General features: G+C 44.8%; 1 protein-coding gene across 1 annotated transcript in view; it reads right to left on the bottom strand.

Moving 5' to 3' along the window:
* PLCB1 (phospholipase C beta 1) overlaps positions 1–20,639 on the bottom strand; it is a gene marked incomplete in the record, with an annotated part of 630,990 nt that overhangs the window by 137,085 nt on the left and 473,266 nt on the right. Inside the window, 5 exon segments of the mRNA XM_034764106.1 lie at positions 375–529; positions 2,922–3,046; positions 4,199–4,283; positions 15,266–15,362; positions 16,339–16,409. Of these exon segments, the coding sequence (XP_034619997.1) occupies positions 375–529; positions 2,922–3,046; positions 4,199–4,283; positions 15,266–15,362; positions 16,339–16,409 (533 nt within the window).

Here is a 20,639-nt window from a genome sequence, read left to right as displayed (position 1 = left end):
AAGCCCCTGAAGATAAAAGGGTCTGACTGTGCGATCTTGACCCAAGGGGTAGAGTCCTGAGCATCCTGCTTAATCCTGAAGGCTCCCCCACTGTTGGACTCTATACATATCCTGAAAGGGACAGACTTGAATACATGACCTGGCTGGAGGGAGGAGTCACCAGAAAGACAGACGACTGCAGGGTGAAGCAGCAGTAAGAAAGGGGGATGCCCAGAAGACAACCTGTCACACCCCAGCCTGACCACTAGGCTGCGCTGGTGATGAGCATCCCTGCAGTGTGGACACACCTAAAGGAGATCTGTCAGGGCTCCAGATAAACCAGAAATATGTCCAGGTTCTAACATAAACAGAATTTTCAACAACTGTGTACATACCTTCACAGACAAGGTGTTGGCTACTATTCCATCCACAATACTTTCAGTAAATGGGTCAAAATGTTTGTCTGGTCTTCTCATAAACTCTGGCTTTAGCCTGTAACCACTTTTGCCATTGTATTCATACATCCCCATGTTTATTTGCATAGACAAATCTAAGCAATAAAAATATCATGAGGAATTAACTTCTGGATAAGTATCAAATATACAAAAACAAGTACAGCTGCAGTAATATGACTAAGCACAGTGTGAATAAACAGCTATTTCTTGAGCACTGCTGTCACTTAAACCTAGGTTTCAGGAAATCTTTCACTGGAAGACTGAAGTTTCACTCACACAATCCTCAGTGGCCACCATCTTGGATTCTCTCTGTAAGAGGAGGGAATTCTCTAGAGATGTTCCAGAAGATGTGGAGTAACATTTTCAAAAGAGCCTAAGGCCTAGATTTTAAAGGTATTTAGGTGTTGCTCTGCTCAGCGTTAAAGAGCCTAAGGGCTGGTCCACACTGGGGCGGGGGATCGATCTAGGAAACGCAACTTCAGCTACGAGAATAGCGTAGCTGAAGTCGACGTTTCCTAGATCGAACTAAGTTTACTTACTGCGGGTCCACGCGGCGCAGGCAAGCTCCCCCGTCGGCAGCGCTTCCTCCTCTCGGCGAGCAGGAGTTCCGCAGTCGACGGCGGAGCGCTTCTGGGATCGATTTATCGCGTCCAGATGAGACGCAATAAATCGATCCCAGAAGATCGATCTCTACCTGCCGAATCGGGTGGGTAGTGTGGACCAGAGGTAAGTGACTTAGCTGGCTATGTCTCCTTTTCAAAAGTGAGTTAAGCTCCTAAGTCCTGTTGACTTTAGGGTGACAAGATGTCTGGTTTTCGACCGCATCACCCGGTCGAAAAGGAATCCTTGCAGCTCCGGTCAGCACCGCTGACTGGGTGGTTGACTATCTGGTTGGTGCTGCCGCACAATGGGTCTGGCAGGCTCCCTGCTAGCCTCCACACTTCGCAGCTTCTGGGAAGCAGCCAGCATATCTCCACTCCGGCTTCTAAGCATGGGGCAGCCAGGAGGTTCCGCATGCTGCCCCCACCCCAAGCGCTGCCCCCGCAGCTCCCATTGGCCGGGAACCGCAGCCTGTGGCTTGGACTCCACACTAAGCTACCTGACCCACCTCCACGTAAGAGCCGGAGAGTGGACATGCCGTTGCTTCGGGCAACTGCTTGAGAAAAGCACCACTCGGTGCCTGTACCCCTGACTCCCTCCTAGGCCCCAAGCCCCTGCCCCAGCCATGATCCCCATTCCGCCCTCCAAATCCCTCGATCCCAGCCAGGAGCACCCTCTTGCACTCCAAACCCCTCATCTGCAGCCCCACCCCAGAGCCCGCACCCCCAGCCGGAGCCCTTACTCCCCCCACACACACTCCAACCCATGTGCCCCAGCCCTGATCCCCCTCCCGCCCTCTGAACCCCTTGGTCCCAGCCTGGAGCACCCTCCTACCCCCAAACCCCGCATCTCCAGCCCCACCTCAGAGTCTGCACCCCCAACCAGAGCCCTCACACCCCCAAGAACCCCAACCCCCGCCCCACCCCAGAGCCCCCTCCTGCACCCCAAATTCCTCATCCCCAGCCCCACTTCAGAGCCCGCACCCCCAGCCGGAGCCCTCACCCTGCCCCGGATCCCAACTCCTTGCCCCAGCCTGGAACCCCCTCCAGCACCCTGAACCCCTCATTTCTGGCCCCACTCCGGAGCCTGCACCCCCAGTCAGAACCTTCACCCCTTCCCATACCCCAGCTCCCTGAACCAGCCAGGTGAAAATGAGCCAGTGAGTGAGGGTGGGGAGAGTGAGCGACAGAGGGAGGGGGGGTCAAATGAGTGTGGGGTGGGGCCTCAGAAAAGGGGCGGGGCAAGGGTATTCAGTTTTGTGGGAGTAGAAAGTTGGCAACCCTAGTTGACTTTCAATGAGACATAGGCACCTAGATGTACAATTTCCCTTTTGTGCACGCACATGCAGGTGTTTGTGGGAACAGCGAGCATGCATTTCACGGGATGCACCCATTGGGCCCGCCTACGAAAATCTGGCCTTGTCATTATGTACTTTGCCAAGAACAGTTGAATCCAGGTGTTATTGCAATAAAAATGATTAATAACAATTATCTCTGGAGACTGAGGGAAAGTTAGTTATATTTTCAGTTCATTACACAACATAAAGGTGCTGCTTTTAACATGCAAATATTTGCAGGCCTACATATGAGATACTTTTATTTTTTCCAATACACAGAAAACCATTTTTACATTTCAGAAACTGCAATATGGTAACGGTTGGTAAATGACGGCTCTTTAAGATGACCACTGTGTGCATGTTGAACTACAGTATAATATGCTAATGAATTTGAGAATAACTTGGGTTCAGTGATAGGAATGAACAAACAGCTTTCTAGAACTGGTCAATAGCCCAACATCTTTTGTTGAACAAAACAACTCTCTTGGCTTCCAATCACAAAACCTATTGAAAAAGTACAGCCACTAAACCAAGGAAAAGCTGAGACTTACCTACAGTTTGGAAGTTAAGAGCAACCAGTTGACAGCCAGCATTCCAGAAGACTTGTGGCATGTAGTTTGAGGAATCTACACGTGTTCCCTTTGGATAAATCCTGCTAAGCTGCCTTTTGTTATATCTAGGTGGTGAATGGTTAAGATATAGAACATTTGGCAAAATAACTATATATACTTTCAGTCATTAAATGTAGATGTTCTTTACAGAACAACAGTAGGTTGCTTAGTGGAGTTCTCCAAACATACTTCATCCACAGATTGACGTTCTTGGGAGGGCGGCTAGCCTATACACATACTCAGGTGTCTAAGTTGAGGTTATAAAATGATACATGACATACTTTTCTTTTGTTCCTGTGAGGGCTAACAGACTCTAAAGAAGCAAGGGAAAAACATGGGCAAGTGTGGATCTTAGAAGACAATATATTTGTAACTTCAGTTACACAGTAAAAAATCGAATATGGTCCTAAATTGCTTCTACAGAAACGAACCAAAGCTGGACTGAGGAAAGCCGAGTTAAGAAGTAACTGCTCTCCTCACATGAGTTTCAGATCTAGCCTCCACATAGAGAAAGCAATGGTGAGTAAACTGATGTAGTGAGCCTGAGCTTCAAATGGCCACTCCACAAATTTTGGATATGGGAATACATTGCAGTCTAGATGTAGAAGTTGCTTTCAGTTAATGTTCCGTAAGGCCATGTTGTACCTGGATCCCTCTTTGTGAATTGCAGGCTTCAAAAGAGACAAGGACATACACTGAGAGTTGTTAAACTGAAATGGACTCCCCTTTAGTTATTTGTCTCCAAAAAATAAAATCAGTGTAGCTAGCTCCTGGTAATCAGGGAAGAATCAACTGTGACCAGGAATCAAACTCCCATATGACTATGCAAAGTACTGAGTTACCCAGATGATCTCTCTCTGACAAATTGTCCTTTGTTTCAATTTATCTTCTATCATTTTATATAACAAAGTACCATTGCTTTGTTTTCTCACATGCTCACTAATGATTTGACTCACTCTTCCTCCCCAGACCTTCAATCTGTATTTTAAGATGATCCCTTTTGCCTCTAATCCACATCGCAAGAATTCACTCTCAAAGCTCAATAAGGTCTCATCAGATGCCAGCTCCCTTTGCTAATGGAAGAGGTAATCAAGTTAAAGTTAGGCTAGGTTCCAAACTTCCCAAACTCATGTCTCCAAAGCCCAATGAAGAACCATAATGGCTTTTATTCAGATTTACAAAAGCACAGAATGCATCTTTCTGAATGCCAAGGATACTCCACGAATTCCACTGGAGACTTCGTGAGTTGCTCAAGCCCTTTGGTTTCCACAAAGGAAGACATTTCAAAACTCCTGTTGCGTTCTGTAGTTCAAAGGGGGAAAACAGTGATAGATTAGAACATTGTTGTTTGCTAGGTTGTCGTAGCCATACTGGTCCCAGGATATTGTAAGACAAGGTGGCTGAGGTAATATCTTTTATTGGACCAACTTCTCATGGTGCAAGAGACAAACTTTCAAGCTGACATATAGTAGAGCTGCAAATTAATGGGTTCATCGCAGTGCCTATATTCCATCTGCTATTCAATGACTTACCTATTTCACATCACCGTTCATATCATCAAATGATTTCCAAGATTTCCTTTTTCCATTCTTTTTAAAATATATTTAAAATTAAAACGCTTGACAAAGCCACATGTTTGGGGAAATTAAAACCACAAATAAAAGGAAAACAAAACAATGTTTCTGAGCCAGTGAGCCTCCAGAGTTTGAAAACATTCATTAGGTTAGACACAGCTCTAACCCCACACTTTAACAGCTGCCAACTCCAGCTTTTACTACATGGAGTGCTAGGGGGATGACTGATCTCATGAACGGGGAGGGGAAGCGCTGAGGTAAAATGCAAGCGCACACCGGGGTGCAAACATTGTCCAGTTCTCTCCTGCTTACTGCAGGGCTTTGCTAGCTTTTCCAGTATTTCTTCCGGTGGCATCCAAGACGAGGATGGAAAATGTCAAAGAGAACAGTCAGAAGTACAGTGACCAGTCAACTATTTTAATCGCCCATTTTCTTGCTGTTCAGGATGAATAAAAAATCAGCACACGCTGAGCGGCAGTGACAGTCATGCTATTCCCATAGTTATGATTTCCACGACATGAAAAGCAGAGTGCCGGCCTTGTTTACTGAGGGACAGTAAAGGTGTTTCATTCTAGGCAGAGTGCAGCATTAGTAAATCTTATCAAGGACTGGGAAAATGGTGCAAAACGATAATGATGCAGAAACACAGGCAGCAAAAATCTCTGGGAATAAATCAAAATACATCGTGGCTGAAGAAATGCTGCTAGAATTTGGGTAGTAAATTAGGGCCAAACCTTTGGATTAACATCTGGAACAATATACCAAAGGTCATGGTGAGTTCTCCATCACTGCTCATTTTAAAATAAACGTTGGAAATTTTTTATTTTTTAAAGATCTGCTCTAGGAATTATTTTGGGGGAGTTCTTTAGCCTGTCAGACTAGATGATCACAGTGGACCCTTCTGGCCTGGGGATCTATGAATTTGAAAAGGATGCCTTCTGTTCCTCTGAAAACTTTTAAAAGTTCTCAGAGATCGAGATCATTTTAGTTGTCCAGGCATCTCATGAGGCAATTAGTTGGGATGGACACATGAGCTGCTTAAAAGTTAACACATTTCTCTACTCGGTTTGTGCAAGGATGCATTTTTAAACATCCCTAACCGTCAAACCAATGCATTTGTCAATATATTTGGTACACTCATGATAGACCATGGCCCAGACTTACAAATGTATTTATGTACCAAAAGTTGCAGATAGACATCAAGAGGGATTTTCAGAAGTGCCTAAGTGAGTTAGGTGCCTAACTCCCTTGAAAGTCAATGGGAGTTCTGTGCCTAACCTGTTTACGCCCTTTTTGAAAATCCCACTTGATGCCTATCTGCAACTTTTGGTACCTAAATATCTTTGTAGATCTAGGTCTATGCATTTATAGCAAAAAAAAAAAAAAAAAGTTCAGGTTATAAGGTTCAGAGGTATTTTCCTTGGATAAAAGCGTGAGAACAATTGTTTTGACATGGGAACATGAAATTCTTTTTCATTCTCTCAACTCAAATAAGACTCAAAGTGTGAACTTTAAAAAAGAATCACCTAGACACACAAACCAGGGACAGTTTCACTTTGAAAAAATGCATGTTTAGTAAGGACAAGAGCGTATGAAAACAAGGTTTAAATAAGGAAACTGTTTCCACACCTTAGCCACGGCAGCATAAAGCGAGCACTAGAATAAAGAGCTGTCAGGAATAAAAAGGACTAGACTTCTTTGCACAGCACTTGCTCATCCTATGGAGTTTGCTACCGCAACAGCCCACAGGTACAATTGCTGTCACGTGGGTGTTAAAAGTGAGGGAAATGTCATGATGAAGGGTATGATTTTTGGCATGGCCATTGTTAGTAAATTTCACAGCAGAGGTGTGGGGAAAAAATGGTAAGTCATGGAAAGGTCACCAAAGAATGCAGTACACAACGATATAGTGGGAGTGCTGAAAACTGAAGCCCAGAGCATGGGGTTTGGAGAGTAAGTCCACCCTGGATTCATTCTATTCCACAAGGCTGGGTCCAGCTCCCCACTACCGGCGTTCTGACCTGGCACATGGGGTCACAGTGCCACTCTGGTTTGGCCCATCTGCTCCTCCTTCTTCTGAGGGGTGGATGGGACAAATCCAAGTGACGTAGCCTAGCACAATGCCACTAGGTTTCAGGCCCAATCAGATGTGTTCTTACAGCCATTGCCAAGATTCCTTGGAGTTTAATCAAATCCACCATTTGCGTGACTGCCGTGACAAATCTGTAGCCCAAGTTGCGACCCATTGTATAATGGATATGACAAATCTTATGTTGCTACGTTCCTACAGCCACAGTAAAGAAATGGCTGATAAAGAAAGTTTGCTTATGTCTCAAATAGGAACATGGGAACTGCCATCAAGGATCATCCCAGTACACTCTCTAACCCAGTAGGCTGTCTCCTACAGTAGGTGTGCCAGATGCTTCAGAGGTAGGAGTAAATAATCCTGTAATGTAATAATCTGTCCATATAAGAAACTTCTTCCCCACTCCAGGCAGTTAGAGGCTGGCATGCTCTGAAGCAAGAGAGCTTATATCCCTTCTAAACGGTTTGCCTAATATAGTTGTGGATGGTCTCACTTTCCATATAAGTATCTAGTGCTTTTTTAAAAAAAAGTTCCTGGTGTTACTGGTCGTTGTGGTAACGAGTTCCATAGAGACCATCAGGTACCCATCCACCAGGAAATGCTGGGCATGGTAGAAAGAACTTTTCAACCATCAGCTCATGCTCAGGAAAAATGCATGAGCCTGACTAAAAAGCTTGCCCCAATAACCCGGTAAGGGTGAGATTCTACACTATCCCTCTAAGGCAGTGGTGCTCAACCCATGGCCCAATCAGCACACAGCTGAGGCCCAGGTGACATCCTCAGGGCCATACAGATAATATATATATTGTGTGAATGTGGCCAACATAACACACAGAGAGCTGCATATGTGGCCCACAATGGTAGATAGGTTGAGAACCACTGTTCTAAGGATAAGTCTACACCACAAAAAAAAGACCTGGGGCAGCAAGTATGAGAGCCCGAGTCAGTTGATCTAGGTGAAAGGGCTAAAAACAGCAGTGGAGATGTTTGGGTTCAGCTGAAACCTGGTGAGGAGGGAGGCATCTCGGAGCCTGGGCCCCAGCCCACGTGGGAATGTCTCTACACTGCAATTTTTAGCCCTGTAGTGCGAGTCCCGCATCTGTTGATCTGAGCTCTGAGACTCACTGCCATGGGTTTTTTTTTGGCAGTGTAAATATACCGTGAGAAGCAGAGCACAGAACTCGCAGCACACGAGTAGGAGGCTTCTGGTGGCTTTAAGCCACCTTTGCATACAGTTGATTTTAGACAGTTGCACTGACTGGAGAAGCCCTCAGTGTAACTTAGGTCATCCTCAGAATCTCTCCAAGTTACAGCGACCTGGCAATGCTGCCTAGAATCTCTGCAATGCTATGTGCTGTGGCCCGGTCCCCATTCCCACCCCATGGGCTAACCCAGAGTTTTTAGGGATCCTTTACACTGCTCCAGACCTCTTACCTGCCGTAAAACAGTCACAGCGGGAGGGGAGAGACAGCCTAAGCTCATGGCTTGATTGGGCTAAATGCATAGAGCTGGCTGCAATTTGCACATTCAACTTAAAAGGAATAGTTCTCTTTTCTTTTGTGTCTGTTATTCCCTCTAATGAGACGTGTGTACAGCGTTTCTACGCACCAGAGTAGCATCCTGAAATGGAAAAGCCGGGTCAAAACCCCTGTGGCTTAAGTAAGTTCTCCTTTAAATTTTCCCCAAATTCGTTTTGCACATGAGGCATGGACCCCTCAGAAAAAAAAGCCTTTCATTCCAGCAAATTCCAAGCCATGTCACTTGCACAGAAGTGGCTACAGTATTGAGAGCTGATTCCCATTCACCAAATGCCTTGGCACCTCTTTTGAAATGAAGCAATTAGTGAGTGTCTGTGACATCTGAGTGAGCTCTGTTGCCTCACAAAGCTCTCCGAGGCAAAATACAAGCCAGAGGCACAGTGGAAGCCAATTGACCTAGGTTGGTCTTAGAAGTAATTTTGTTGCAGTCACTCATGGATTGAAGAGCCTGGCTTGCTCTGTGCAGTCAGAACGAGAAGCCAAGTGGAAACAGGCAAAAACTGAACAAGAGTTTTCCCTGCTCCTGCAGAGAGAGAACAGCGTAGGAGAGAACTCTCCCCATCCTTAGAGGGAGCCAGAAGGTGAGCACCACCCCCCACAGGTGAAGGAGCTGTATTCGCGAGCACAGCACAGGGGAAAGAGAGCTGCTGGTAAGAGAAGCACCAGATGATGGGAACTATTCTCGGGACAGCCTTATAGGCTCAAAGGCACCAGGATCACTGCAGTTTCCATCGGGTGTTAAATCTTCACTGAGTCCTCACTCCTTTTGCAGTACCGCTGCCTGCTGCTTCACCACACCCCTTGGTTTCTTTCCACACTTAAATCGTTGTGGTTTTTGCCCACGCTGCCCCAGGCCACCACCTTCTCTTTATTCAAATCCCTCCTTAGCACCCACTGCTTTGGTGAAGGCCAACAACGCTAATGCAGCTGGCTGACAAATGCTCCCACGCACCTGCCATATAAACCAAAACAAAGCCTGGCTGTGCTTGGGGTAGAGACCATCCTACAAGCTGGATTGTTTCAGCTCCATGGTCCTTGCTGCTGGGATGGGTGCTTTGTGCACTGTTCAGCAGCAAGCTACTGGAACTCACTGAGGTCTTCTTCCAGCACCCTCTTTCTTTAGGAACTACTAGCCAGACACCCCGAAGGCCTCTCAATAATATCAGTCACAGCCTTTAGCTTCTAACGGGGACAGAGTCCCTGTCACGCTCTGTAGATGTTCCCCTCCAACAAGAAATACCTTCTCTGCACTCATCTTCAGCAAGCCGAGTCCCATCGTAGTCCCTATCTTATATAGAGATGGAGGCCTTGTCTGTATTAGCATTGCATTTCACATTTCCCACCCTTGCTCCAGACCTATCGATGGGAACACTGTGGAGTGTATGGGGGGCGGCTAGTGTAGGACTAGCCACCGGTATTGTCATTGAGGCAACAGAACAGTTTGGGAATCTGAATAAGCATCCAAATATCCAAGCCCTTCGAAGTTCATTTTTTTACTAGTCAGAATATGGGTTCTGTATGAATCAAACAAGATGAGTGAACTGAAGCCTGTGAATCTCTATACCAGTGGTTCCCAAACTTGTTCCGTCACTTGTGCAGGGAAAGCCCCTGGAGGGCCGGGCCGGTTTGTTTACCTGCCGCGTCTGCAGGTTCAGCCGATCGCAGCTCCCAGTGACCGTGGTTTGCTGCTCCAGGCCAATGGGAGCTGCTGGAAGCGGCAGCCAGTACGTTCCTCGGTCTGTGCTGCTTCCAGCAGCTCCGATTGGCCTGGAGCAGTGAACCGGGGGCCACTGGGAGCCGCGATCAGCTGAACTTGCGGACACGGCAGGTAAACAAACCGGCCCGGCCCAACAGGGGCTTTCCCTGCACAAGTGGCGGAACAAGTTTGGGAACCACTGCTCTATACATTCAACACTGGGAAAGTTTCCAGAGCCTTCATGATAAAACATCATTCCTTTTTATTTTATTTATTTTAAAGCTACCCCCATGTGGCTATTCAACTTCCATATGACCTCAATGGAAAGTCTGAGAAAGACAGAGACTTCAAGTTCTAATGCTCCCAGGAAAGAAAAGCAGCATTTCTTTGTCTTCTATTTAAAACGTGTTGTGTTAGGGTTTGTGGCGTTTGGCATCTTTTAGCCATGCCCTACCAAAGGGAAACGCCCATAGTAATGGAGGAGCTGGCAACTGCAAATGATGTTCGCAGTTCTGAAATGGCTCGGCATTTAATCAGCTGTACAATTAATAACAAAAATGATGATGATAATAATAAAAACGGGTATTTTTGGTCAAGTTAGGAAGGATAGAAATTGGCCATATAAACAGGATAAGTTCTGTGCAGAGACATTTATTTCTGTAGGGATGCTTTGCACTTTAGGGCAAGGGTCTCAAATCACTTGACAAAGTTTAATTCTGCTTTACATCACCCTTGGGAGATAAGTATTATTGTCCCCGCTTTTATAAATGAGGAAACAGATATGTAGAGGGTAAAGAGAGCTGCAGTGTGAAAAGGAGTGGGTGGGAATGGATCTGTGCTGTTCTCTGCTTCTCGGCAGGGTGCAGAAATGTAAACCATCAGTTTAAATTACTGTACTTTTAAAGTTTTAGTCTGTTGAACATTAATATCCTGTTGGATTGTATGTGCTGACATTATATGTGATTTTATGAAGTATTGCTCTATGTATTACTGACATATATTGTGAGGTTGGGAACATCCATAACCAGTCAAAGGAGTAGCCATCAATAGCCAGACAGCATTAATAGCTCATCAATATCCATCAAGAAAAGAATCCACTATCCCAGAGACTCCTACAGCATGTAGGCAATGGAGACTGCTTGACCAATGGGGACTGCCTGATCTTTCCGTCATAGCAAAGATCTTTCCAGCAACCTGAAAGAAAGTATAAGAGAGGGGAAGTGACATCATCACTTGGCATCTTCCCCCCTGGAAGAATGTCTGGAAGACAAAGACTATGAACGGGAGAAGGGTGGTCCCAGGCTGGAATGTAGTCGTAGCCTGTGTATTGACAAACTGTACCTGCTTGTACCATCTGTCAGGGTGAGACATTGTTTGATTCAACTCTTGCTTAGACTAAAAGTTTAGGATTTAGAATGCGTATTTACTTTTGATTTTCTTAAGGTAAACTATCTCTGGCCTTTATGCCTATCACTTATAATCTGTCTTTCTGTAGTTAATAAATCTGTTTTATATTTTACCTAAAGCAGTGTGTTTTGGTTGAAGTGCTTGGGAAAACTCAGCTCAGGTTAACAAGGGCAGCTGCAAGTCCACTATCCTTTTGTTGGAGTGGTCAATGAAGTAATGAGCTTACATTGGCCAAGCTTCTGACTAGTGCAACACGGGATAGTTCTGGGATACAAGACTGGGGAGCTGAGGGGAATTGGCTGGAACTTCCTTATTGAAGGTTCATGAGTGACTAGAAAATCATGTAACTCAGTTGGTGTATCCCTGCTTGTGGATGGCTGTGTAAGTGCAGTGCCTATCAGAGGTTTGTAGTTTGACATCAGCATCACAATGTGAGAGGCAACCCAAGTTGATGGGTTCAGAGGACTCAGTTAGTCACAGTCCAGGTTGCACCCTGGAGACCCCGTCACAGATACATGCTGGATTTTTCATAAATGTGACTCCTGGTGCGGTATCTTATTTGAACTTTAAAAATCTGCTACCGGCAAAAAACAGAATATTGAAAATTAAGACCTTTACCCTCCTCTATCGCATCGGGACCCCGGAACTCAAGAAACCCAGACCCAGCTGACCTGGTGTTACCAATGTGCCATCTTGAAACTGGACCATGACGTCCCTGCCGAGGGCTACCTGGGGCACGAGAAGACCCTAGCCTGAGTCCTGATGCATTTATCTTTTTTGGCCCTGGGTGCATCAGGAGGTCAAAAACTGGTAACCCATGCCTGAATGCCATCTGGCAGCCCAGCAGGGGGTACCAAAGTCTCTCCTGGTCTCCTTGCTGGTGATGGAGGTCCCCTTCGAGTGGGTTGCCATGGACCTTGTGGGACCACTCCTGAAGAGCGCTGTTGGGTTCCACTACATTCTGGTCCTACTACCACTGAGGAGTACAAGCTCCTGGCCTGCTGGCAGGGGCCATACGAAGTATTCTCTCAGATGGAGCCGGTAACGTATGAAATTCGGCAACTGAACTGACGGAAGAAAAAACAACTATACCATGTCATCGTGGACTATGCCACCAGAAGCTATTGTGATGCAGAGCATCACGGACTGGACCATTGCGGGAGACCTCCTGAAGTTTTTCGCCCAGGTAGGCTTATCCCGAGAGATTCTCACCGACTAGGGCACCAACTTCATCTCCTGGCTATTCCGGCAAGTGTGTGGGCTCGTGGGGGCCAACAATTAGGCACTTCCGTCTGCCACCCCCAGACCAACGGACTGGTCAAACTTTTCAATCAGACATTAAAGGAAATGCTGCGCAAATTCCCCCTGGGAGAGCTGTGCTGGTGGCACCAGCTAATTCCACCCCTGCTGTCGGCCCTCGGGGAGGTGCCTCAGTCCTCCGTGGCGTTCCCCCATTCAAGCTACTCTTCAAGTGCCGGCCCCAGGGGTTGCTCAACCTGGTGTGTAAGACCTGGGAGCACTCACCGTCGCTGGCCCAGGGACTCGTACAATATGTATTCCAGTTCCAGGAGCACCTGAACCATGCCAGGCCTCTGGCGAAGGAAAACCTGTAAGCTGCCCCAGGGATCCAGGAGTGATGCTATAACCAGGGGGCACAGTCTCGGATCTTTGAAGCCGATGAACAGGTCCTGCTCCTACTACCTGCTGAGGAGTACAAACTCCTGGCCCACTAGCCGGGGCTGTACGAAGTAACCTGTCGGGTAGGGGCCAGTAATGTATGAAATTCAGCAACTGGACTGGCAGAAGAAATAATGGTTCCACCATGACAACCTCCTGAAGACTTGGCAAGAGCAGGAGGGTCTACTGATTGCCCCTTCCTCTCCTGAGCCAGACCTGGGCCCGCAGCTCTCTGTGGCAATCAGCCCCGAAGAACCACGACTCGGGGATACCCTCACCAAGGAGCAACAGAGGCAGGCTTGAAGTCTGTTGAAGGACTTCCCTAAGACCTTCACTGCCCTACCTGGCCAGACCACTCTTGTCCACCAAGCCATTCTGACCAACTGGGGGGGGGAGGGGTGATGGTTGTGAGGTGACACGGTACCTCCCGTGGTGTGACCCTGCACTTTTGAATTGACTTCCAAAGGGTAAACAGGATCTCTAAATTCGATGCGTACCCAATACCCTGTATCAATGAATTGCTTGACTGCCTCGGGGAAGCTCGCTTCATCACCGCCCCTCACAAAGGGCTGCTGGCAAATCCCCCTTAACCCAAGCTTGAGAGAGAAGATGGCGTTTGCCATGCCAGCTGGGATCTACCCGTTTATCCGGATGCCCTTCGGTCTCTATGGGGCCCCGACAACCTTCCAGAGGCTGATGGATCGCCTCCTCCTGCAGCCGCAAGATTCCTACGCTGCAGCATATCTCAATGACATGGTGATATACAGCCAACGCCAGGAGAACCATCTCAATCAGGTGGCAGCTGTCGTATGGGCCCTGTGGGCCTAAACACCTGCCAACCCAAGGAAGTGTCGATCGCATGGCAGGAAATGACATACCTAGGATACACACTGGGCTGAGGACAGTCATGGCCTCTCATTGGAAAGGTCCAGGCCTTGCAGGCCTGGTTACCACCCACCATGAAGCAACAAAGGCATCAGTTCTTGAAGCTAGCCGGCTATTCCCTCTGACGCTGACAGAGAGGAACCGCTCAAAACCTCTACAGGGAGTATAAACATGCATCCAACAGAGAATTTAGTATTAGAAAAAGGCAACTTGAAGACAAATATCTTATTATAAGTTGGACCAGTACACACACACACACACACAATGTTAAAACATGTTTTCAATGTTTTATAATGAAGCCGTGAAGCTGGTTCAAGATAGAAAGTGATGTAAAGACTTCTTGCAGCCCTATTATCGCTGTTGAGCTGATGGATGGGAATCAAAGATATATAAATATATACATACATTGACTAAACAATGACGTTTTAAATATTTCAATACATTTGTTTGGGGGAGTTACTTAATTTGCTTCTGATGAAGCACTTGTCATCACACTCATAGCAACTGCAATACAAGGATCAGTAGATGTAAAATCTTGTATAGAGATAATGGATTTAGGCACCCATAACCCTGGTCGTCAAGGGCCTCCATAAATCCAGGACTTAAAAATTAAAATGCGATACACTGCTTTAACAAACAAGAAATGTCAAGAACATGTTGTCTCCTGTCAAAACACCATGAAAAAGGGCAGGGAGATGGTAGGGGGTTCTGCTCTTAGACAGGAAATGCTGCTGCTCTGTTTATTAACGATGCTGCAAAGTGCATTCCCAGCAAGACTTATCAGTGAAAAATCAGCAGGGGATGAAGTTACAGCCCAGGCTGTGGCAGAAAAGATAGATTGACATGTGGGGTGGGCTCTGTGTTTATACTTTATCTGTTATACGTGCAATGTGGGCTCAGCGTAAAAGCACTTGCTGTTTCACACTCAATGCTCACGATCTCATTGTTCAAAAGTCGACAATCCGCCTTGCTTTTCTGACACTGTTTATTCATGGACATTTAATTTGATGCGCAAAGACTTTTTCAGTTCCAGAAACTTTGTCGAACCTGCCGCACACACTGCGTACCAATGTTTACCATAGACAAAACTGAATGTTTAGACCAAAGCCTATCTCAAAATGAATGTGGATCTACTGTCCCTTGATACATGTGCGTGGTTCCTAATACACTTAACAGGATTTATGCAATGCACTAAAGAGAGAAATGCAGAGAGTCATCAGTTCTCTAAGCACTCTTCTCCTATACCTATCGGGACAGATCCTCCAATGGGGTCTACTTGACCTCCATGGAGATATGACAACTGAATTTACACAGGTTGAGGATCTACCCCATATGTTCAAATAATTCCAATTGAGATAAGAAAGCGACCTCCTAAGTAATTCCCAGTATAAAATGATGCTGTGGATATTTAGATTACTTACTTTTTGATATCTCAAATGACTCAAACTTCACTGGCTGTATGTAGTTCACCAGGTTAGACATTTCTTCAGTGGCCATGGCTTCTCTGCCAGCAGTGCCCTAGAACAAGGATACAAGGGAAGGCTTTGTGTTTAGTGCATATCAAACGTCACTGGTGGGATTTCTATAAAGTAGACTTTTTATATCTAAGACTCCAAGTGCCCGTTACCTGCCACAGCAAAGTCAATGGGAGCTTTACCATTTACTTTAGTGGGTGTGGGATCAATGTCTAATAGATCATTATTCATTTGTATATGCAGATTATCTGGCCTATTTCCCTTTGATATGTGGCTTGGCTTATCCCCTTTAGGCTCCTCATCTAGAGGAAGGGAGTCATTTTTGTTTGTTTTTGTCAACAGGATGTTAGCCAATGAAATTCACTCTGAAAGACGTGAAACTCTTGGAGGGAAGGAGGAATTTCAAGGGGACAAAAGGAAATACATGTGAAATAGTCTTAATTAGCCTTGTGGGAGTTTCACAGATTTATGAAGAGGAGACCTTACCACTCTATTTAAAAGTTAAATCACATAGCTGATATTTTAAGACTTTATACGTGTCTGTAAGATCCCTTGGGAACAGACTGCATTATCTTATCTTCTGAAAAGTGCTGAGCACATTGTGAGCACCCATATAATTGAATAATAATAAATGTGTCTCCTACAGATTTCAACACAGAGCTGTCACAGCATAGTTATATATAAGCTTGTATATATAGAGATATAGGTATACACATATATACACACACATATATATACACACACACACACACACACATATATAAGAAAGAAGTAGCTGTTTAAAACTGATTAATTATATCTTATTTTACTAAGTTAAAATATGAATAAAGTGAGCAACAATGTGCACGTGTTGTTTAAGAATCCTTTTAAGATTATTGGCAAATATTTCTAAAGTTCGTATTATGTTTTAAATGCATGTTTTCCTTTTTCCACTAGATGGCAGTCCAACACTTAGTAATGCAAGCCATATAAAGGATCAGAATCATTCCAGCAATATTTCAAAATATTTAAATCCTTACTTCATCCGTTGACGATTTTTTGCAGTCATCATCATAGTCATCGTCGTCGTCACTCTCGATCTCTGCTTCTCCTGCAACATTTTAATTACAATACAATTGTTGGCTGAAACAATGATTATAATACCAAGACTACCTTCAAGTACTGTTGCTTTAGAGGGTTCAACATTTTAGGGCAGGGATTCTCAAACTTCGGGTTGGGACCCCTCAGGGGGTTGCGAGGTTATTACATAATGGGGGTAGCGAGCTGTCAGCCTCCATCCCAAACCCCGCTTTGCAGCCAAAATTTATAATGGTGTTAAATATATAAAAACATGTTTTTAATTTATAAGGGGGGTCGTACTCAGAGGCTTGCTATGTGAAAGGAGTCACCAGTACAAAAGTCTGAGAACCACTATTTTAGAGGGACAGCCTCTTATATAAAACACCAAATGCACTGTCTTGAGTGGTTTAGCCCTCCTCAACATCACTGACTTACTTTGGGGAATTTGCCTATCAAACAAACAATTCCTTTGTATCTTTGTAAAGGACTTTTGTGGTCAACAAAACAGTGATTCAGAACAGCAGTTTAGATGTTAGAATAATGAACTAAAAAAAAAATGCTGCATTGTGATAGTCCGTGCATATACAATATCCCATATTATTAACCAAGGATAGTCCAATGGTTAGGACTTGGGCTGACTTGAGTTCAAGTCTCTCCTCTGCCACAGATGTCCTGTGTGATGTTGGGCAAGTCACTTACCTTTTTCTTTATGCCTCAGTTCTCCTTCTGTAAAATGGGGATAATAGCACCTCCCTACCTCACAAGGGTGTTGTAAGGATAAATACATTAAAGATCCTGAGGTGCTCAGAAACCATGGCAACGGAGACTATATAAGTATCATTACTTAGACTGTAACCTCTTTGTTTGTACAGTGCCTAACACAATGGGGCTGCATTCTCCATTAGCCCTTATGCACTACTGTAATAAACTTAGTTATTACTGCTAACAACAATGTACTTATTCAGTAAATAATGTTTTGGGTTAAATTAAAATATTTAATATTTTTATTATCATCATATATTGAAAACTGTGAAGCAGATACTCAGTGGCTATAAACTGGCAATAGTTCCTTTGATTTCAATGGAGCTATTTCACTGTTTCTGTCCCTGCATGTTTTCCTAGCAGTCAGCTCTGAGGTGGCATATCACGTACATACCAGCAGAGGACGGTGCAAACTAAACAATGTGAAGAAGCTGCTCAAACAGCATTTTTTTACTCAAAAAGTACTGAATGAGTAGATGAGACTGAATCACACAGATTTTTAAGCCTTGTTCGCAGTTATTTTATACCAATCAAAACCCTATAGGCAAGACAGATTAATTTGTTACTAAATCAAAGAAACATTTTCCCTCCAAATAAAATAGTCTTATTATAGTGCTTTCAGGAAACAATCACGTTCAACAAAAACCGCAGCCTTATCTTTCTTCCTTAGAAATTTCTACTGTAGGTTTTACTTTCAGAAAGAAGCCATCAAAACTGAGCTTTAACTTATGCAGCAGATGCCTACATGGACCTGCTAGGACAATAGGTTTTATGACAGGCTGCATAAATCTGTTTATTTCACAACCTTTTGCCCACGGTTTTCACTTTTCTCGGTTAGCCACGGCAAAGCAATTTTCTTTTGGCACCAGGAACGGCTAACATCCTTGCCTGCTGCAAAACCAAACTGCAATGTGAGAATGTATCCACAATGCCACAATCTTCCTCCTTGGGGTGGGGAAGAGGTAATTCAGTCCCGATTCTTCGTCTCAGTTCATGGCCTGATTCAAAGCCAACTGAAGTCAACTTAATGACCCTATTGACTATGTAGAACACATATAATGAAAGCAACATGGGCTACTTTCTCAACTGAGCTATGATTCCCCAGGCTGGGTTTCCTCCCAGACACTGGTGTTGATATGTCATGTCTTTATTCACAAAAAAATCTTTGTCTTGAACATTTCATTGAAGAAAATAACATGATTGCTCAACAGACTCACGGGATAGCTTGGGGAACTTTAATGTATTGCTAAGAGCCTGAAGTGTTCTCGCTGGATTTCCAGTAACAGCCACTGGCGATGAATCTCTTAATTTATTCATTTAGATTAGCAAAAAGCACTTCCTAGAGTCCATTAAAAGGGAAGACGAGGCAGATTATGGCAAACTTGCCCTGCTGAGATTAGTATATATTGGTGGCACCCGTTGGTTTGCAGCTTATTACTACCAGACGTGTTCATGGAGGGAAATCGGCAATGTATTACCTATTTATTTTAAAAGGTTTAACTGAAAATCCCCGGTTAGATCAATTCTCACTTCCAAGGGTTCTCCTGGGACAGCATGAGCTGCAGCTGTGGAACACTCTGTTTGCCGGAAGCTGGGAATGGGCGACAGGGGATGGATCACTTGATGATTCCCTGTTCTGTTCATTCCCTCTGGGGCATCCCCTCTTAGGTACATGTACGGGTCTACAAACAAATACTGCAAATGACTACAGCTTTAGAAACTAGGGGTCAAATCCTCAGCTTGCCAGAGCTCCACTGACTGTTGTAGTTCTACTGGAATTTACAGCAGCCGAGGATCTGGATTTATGACGTTAGACGAAGCTACAATGAAAACCATGGCGGGGGAGGGGGGGGGAGGAAGGGGAAGGATAGTTGAACAGAATCTGACTACAGATATTTGAGCGCTATGTATGCAGTCAGATAAGAGACGGTGCTAGATACTGGGGTTTCCAAAGAAGCCTAAGAGAATTAGGGGTCCAATATTGAATGAAATTCAGAACCGCTTTAGGCCCCTTTGCAAATCCCTGTCTCAGTGAATAAAAATGTAAAATTCGCTTGTGCAGCTCTGTTAGCAGTCTAGACTGCACCAATATAGCTCAAAAAATTGGAAAAAGTCCAGCGGAGGGCAACAAAAATGATTAGGGGGCTGGAGCACATCACTTATGAGGAGAGGCTGAGGGAACTGGGATTGTTTAGTCTGCAGAAGAGAAGAATGAGGCAGGATTTGATAGCAGCCTTCAACTACCTGAAAGGGGGCTCCAAAGAGGATGGATCTAGATTGTTCTCTGTGGTAGCAGATGACAGAACAAGGAGTAATGGTCTCAAGTTGTAGTGGGGGAGGTTTAAGTTGGATATTAGGAAAAACTTTTTCACTAGGAGGGTGGTGAAGCACTGGAATGCGTTGCCTAGGGAGGTGGTGGAATCTCCTTTCTTAGAGGTTTTTAAGGTCAGGCTTGACAAAGCCCTGGCTGGGATGATTTATTTGGGGGTCCTGCTCTGAGTGGGGGGTTGGACTAGATGACCTCCTGAGGTCCCTTCCAAACCTGACATTCTATGATTCAATCAACCGAGGACCTGCAGCAACACCTTGTGCGGGAGAGCACCTTTTATTTACTCTTTGGATACCTTTCAGTGCTCACATACTTTTTAGATTTAGGAGCTCGTTTTATTTAGCTTGTACATTTAAAGCGGTCACTTGCTGACAGCTGGCAATGGGCCAGCTCCTCGGTTGGTGTAAATCGGCAAAGCTCCGCAGACTACAACAGCACAATGCTGATTCACACCAGCTGAGGAGCTAGTTCTAAAAGCTTTAATCCATCTTTACTCAGTCACCCAGGGAGCCCACATGCCTCCTTCATCTTCTCCTAACACTCCTGCAACTTTCCATGAGTAGTTCCTCTGCAGACCATAGTGAATTTCACCCTAATAGGGAAGGGTTAAGAATTTGCCCCAGGATTTTTAAATGTTAGCCAGGCACTTAGCAGTTATCCAAACTTTGGCTGCTTTGAGCTGTCAGTTGCTTTGGGCCTTTATACTAAATAATCCGTCCATGTCAAGCCCATGAAAAACAACCTACCGCCAATGCATGAACAGAGGTAATATGGAAAGGGAACAAAATATCACGATGCTAGGAATGAGATTTTCTTTTGCCAAAATGAAGCTCTAATCCAAACCAATTTCTCAAAGTCTGATGATTTGGCCAGCATACAATGCTGCAGTGAAGCTGGTGGGATACACGCATTTTCAACTCAAAGAAAAGCGACTTTAAAAAGTTTATAAACCAACTTAGTGAATCAGGTGCAAACCCTTGAGGGAACACACTTATTTTGGGTTATTAATAATAATATTTTGCTGCTATATTTTGCTTATAAGTACATCCAAGAGTCATCTTTAAGACTGTCCCAAATCACTTTCAACTAAAGCCTAGCTTAAAATAAAATACAAGTCTCTGCACCTTTTGCATCAGTTTGAGTAAAATGGTTTTAAATTGCACCTGTAAT

The sequence above is a fragment of the Trachemys scripta genome, chromosome 3, assembly GCF_013100865.1.
Source record: "Trachemys scripta elegans isolate TJP31775 chromosome 3, CAS_Tse_1.0, whole genome shotgun sequence".
Classification (NCBI taxonomy): domain Eukaryota; kingdom Metazoa; phylum Chordata; order Testudines; family Emydidae; genus Trachemys; species Trachemys scripta.
The sequence above is the reverse complement of the archived record's forward strand: the minus strand, read 5'-3'. Positions and strand labels throughout refer to the sequence as shown.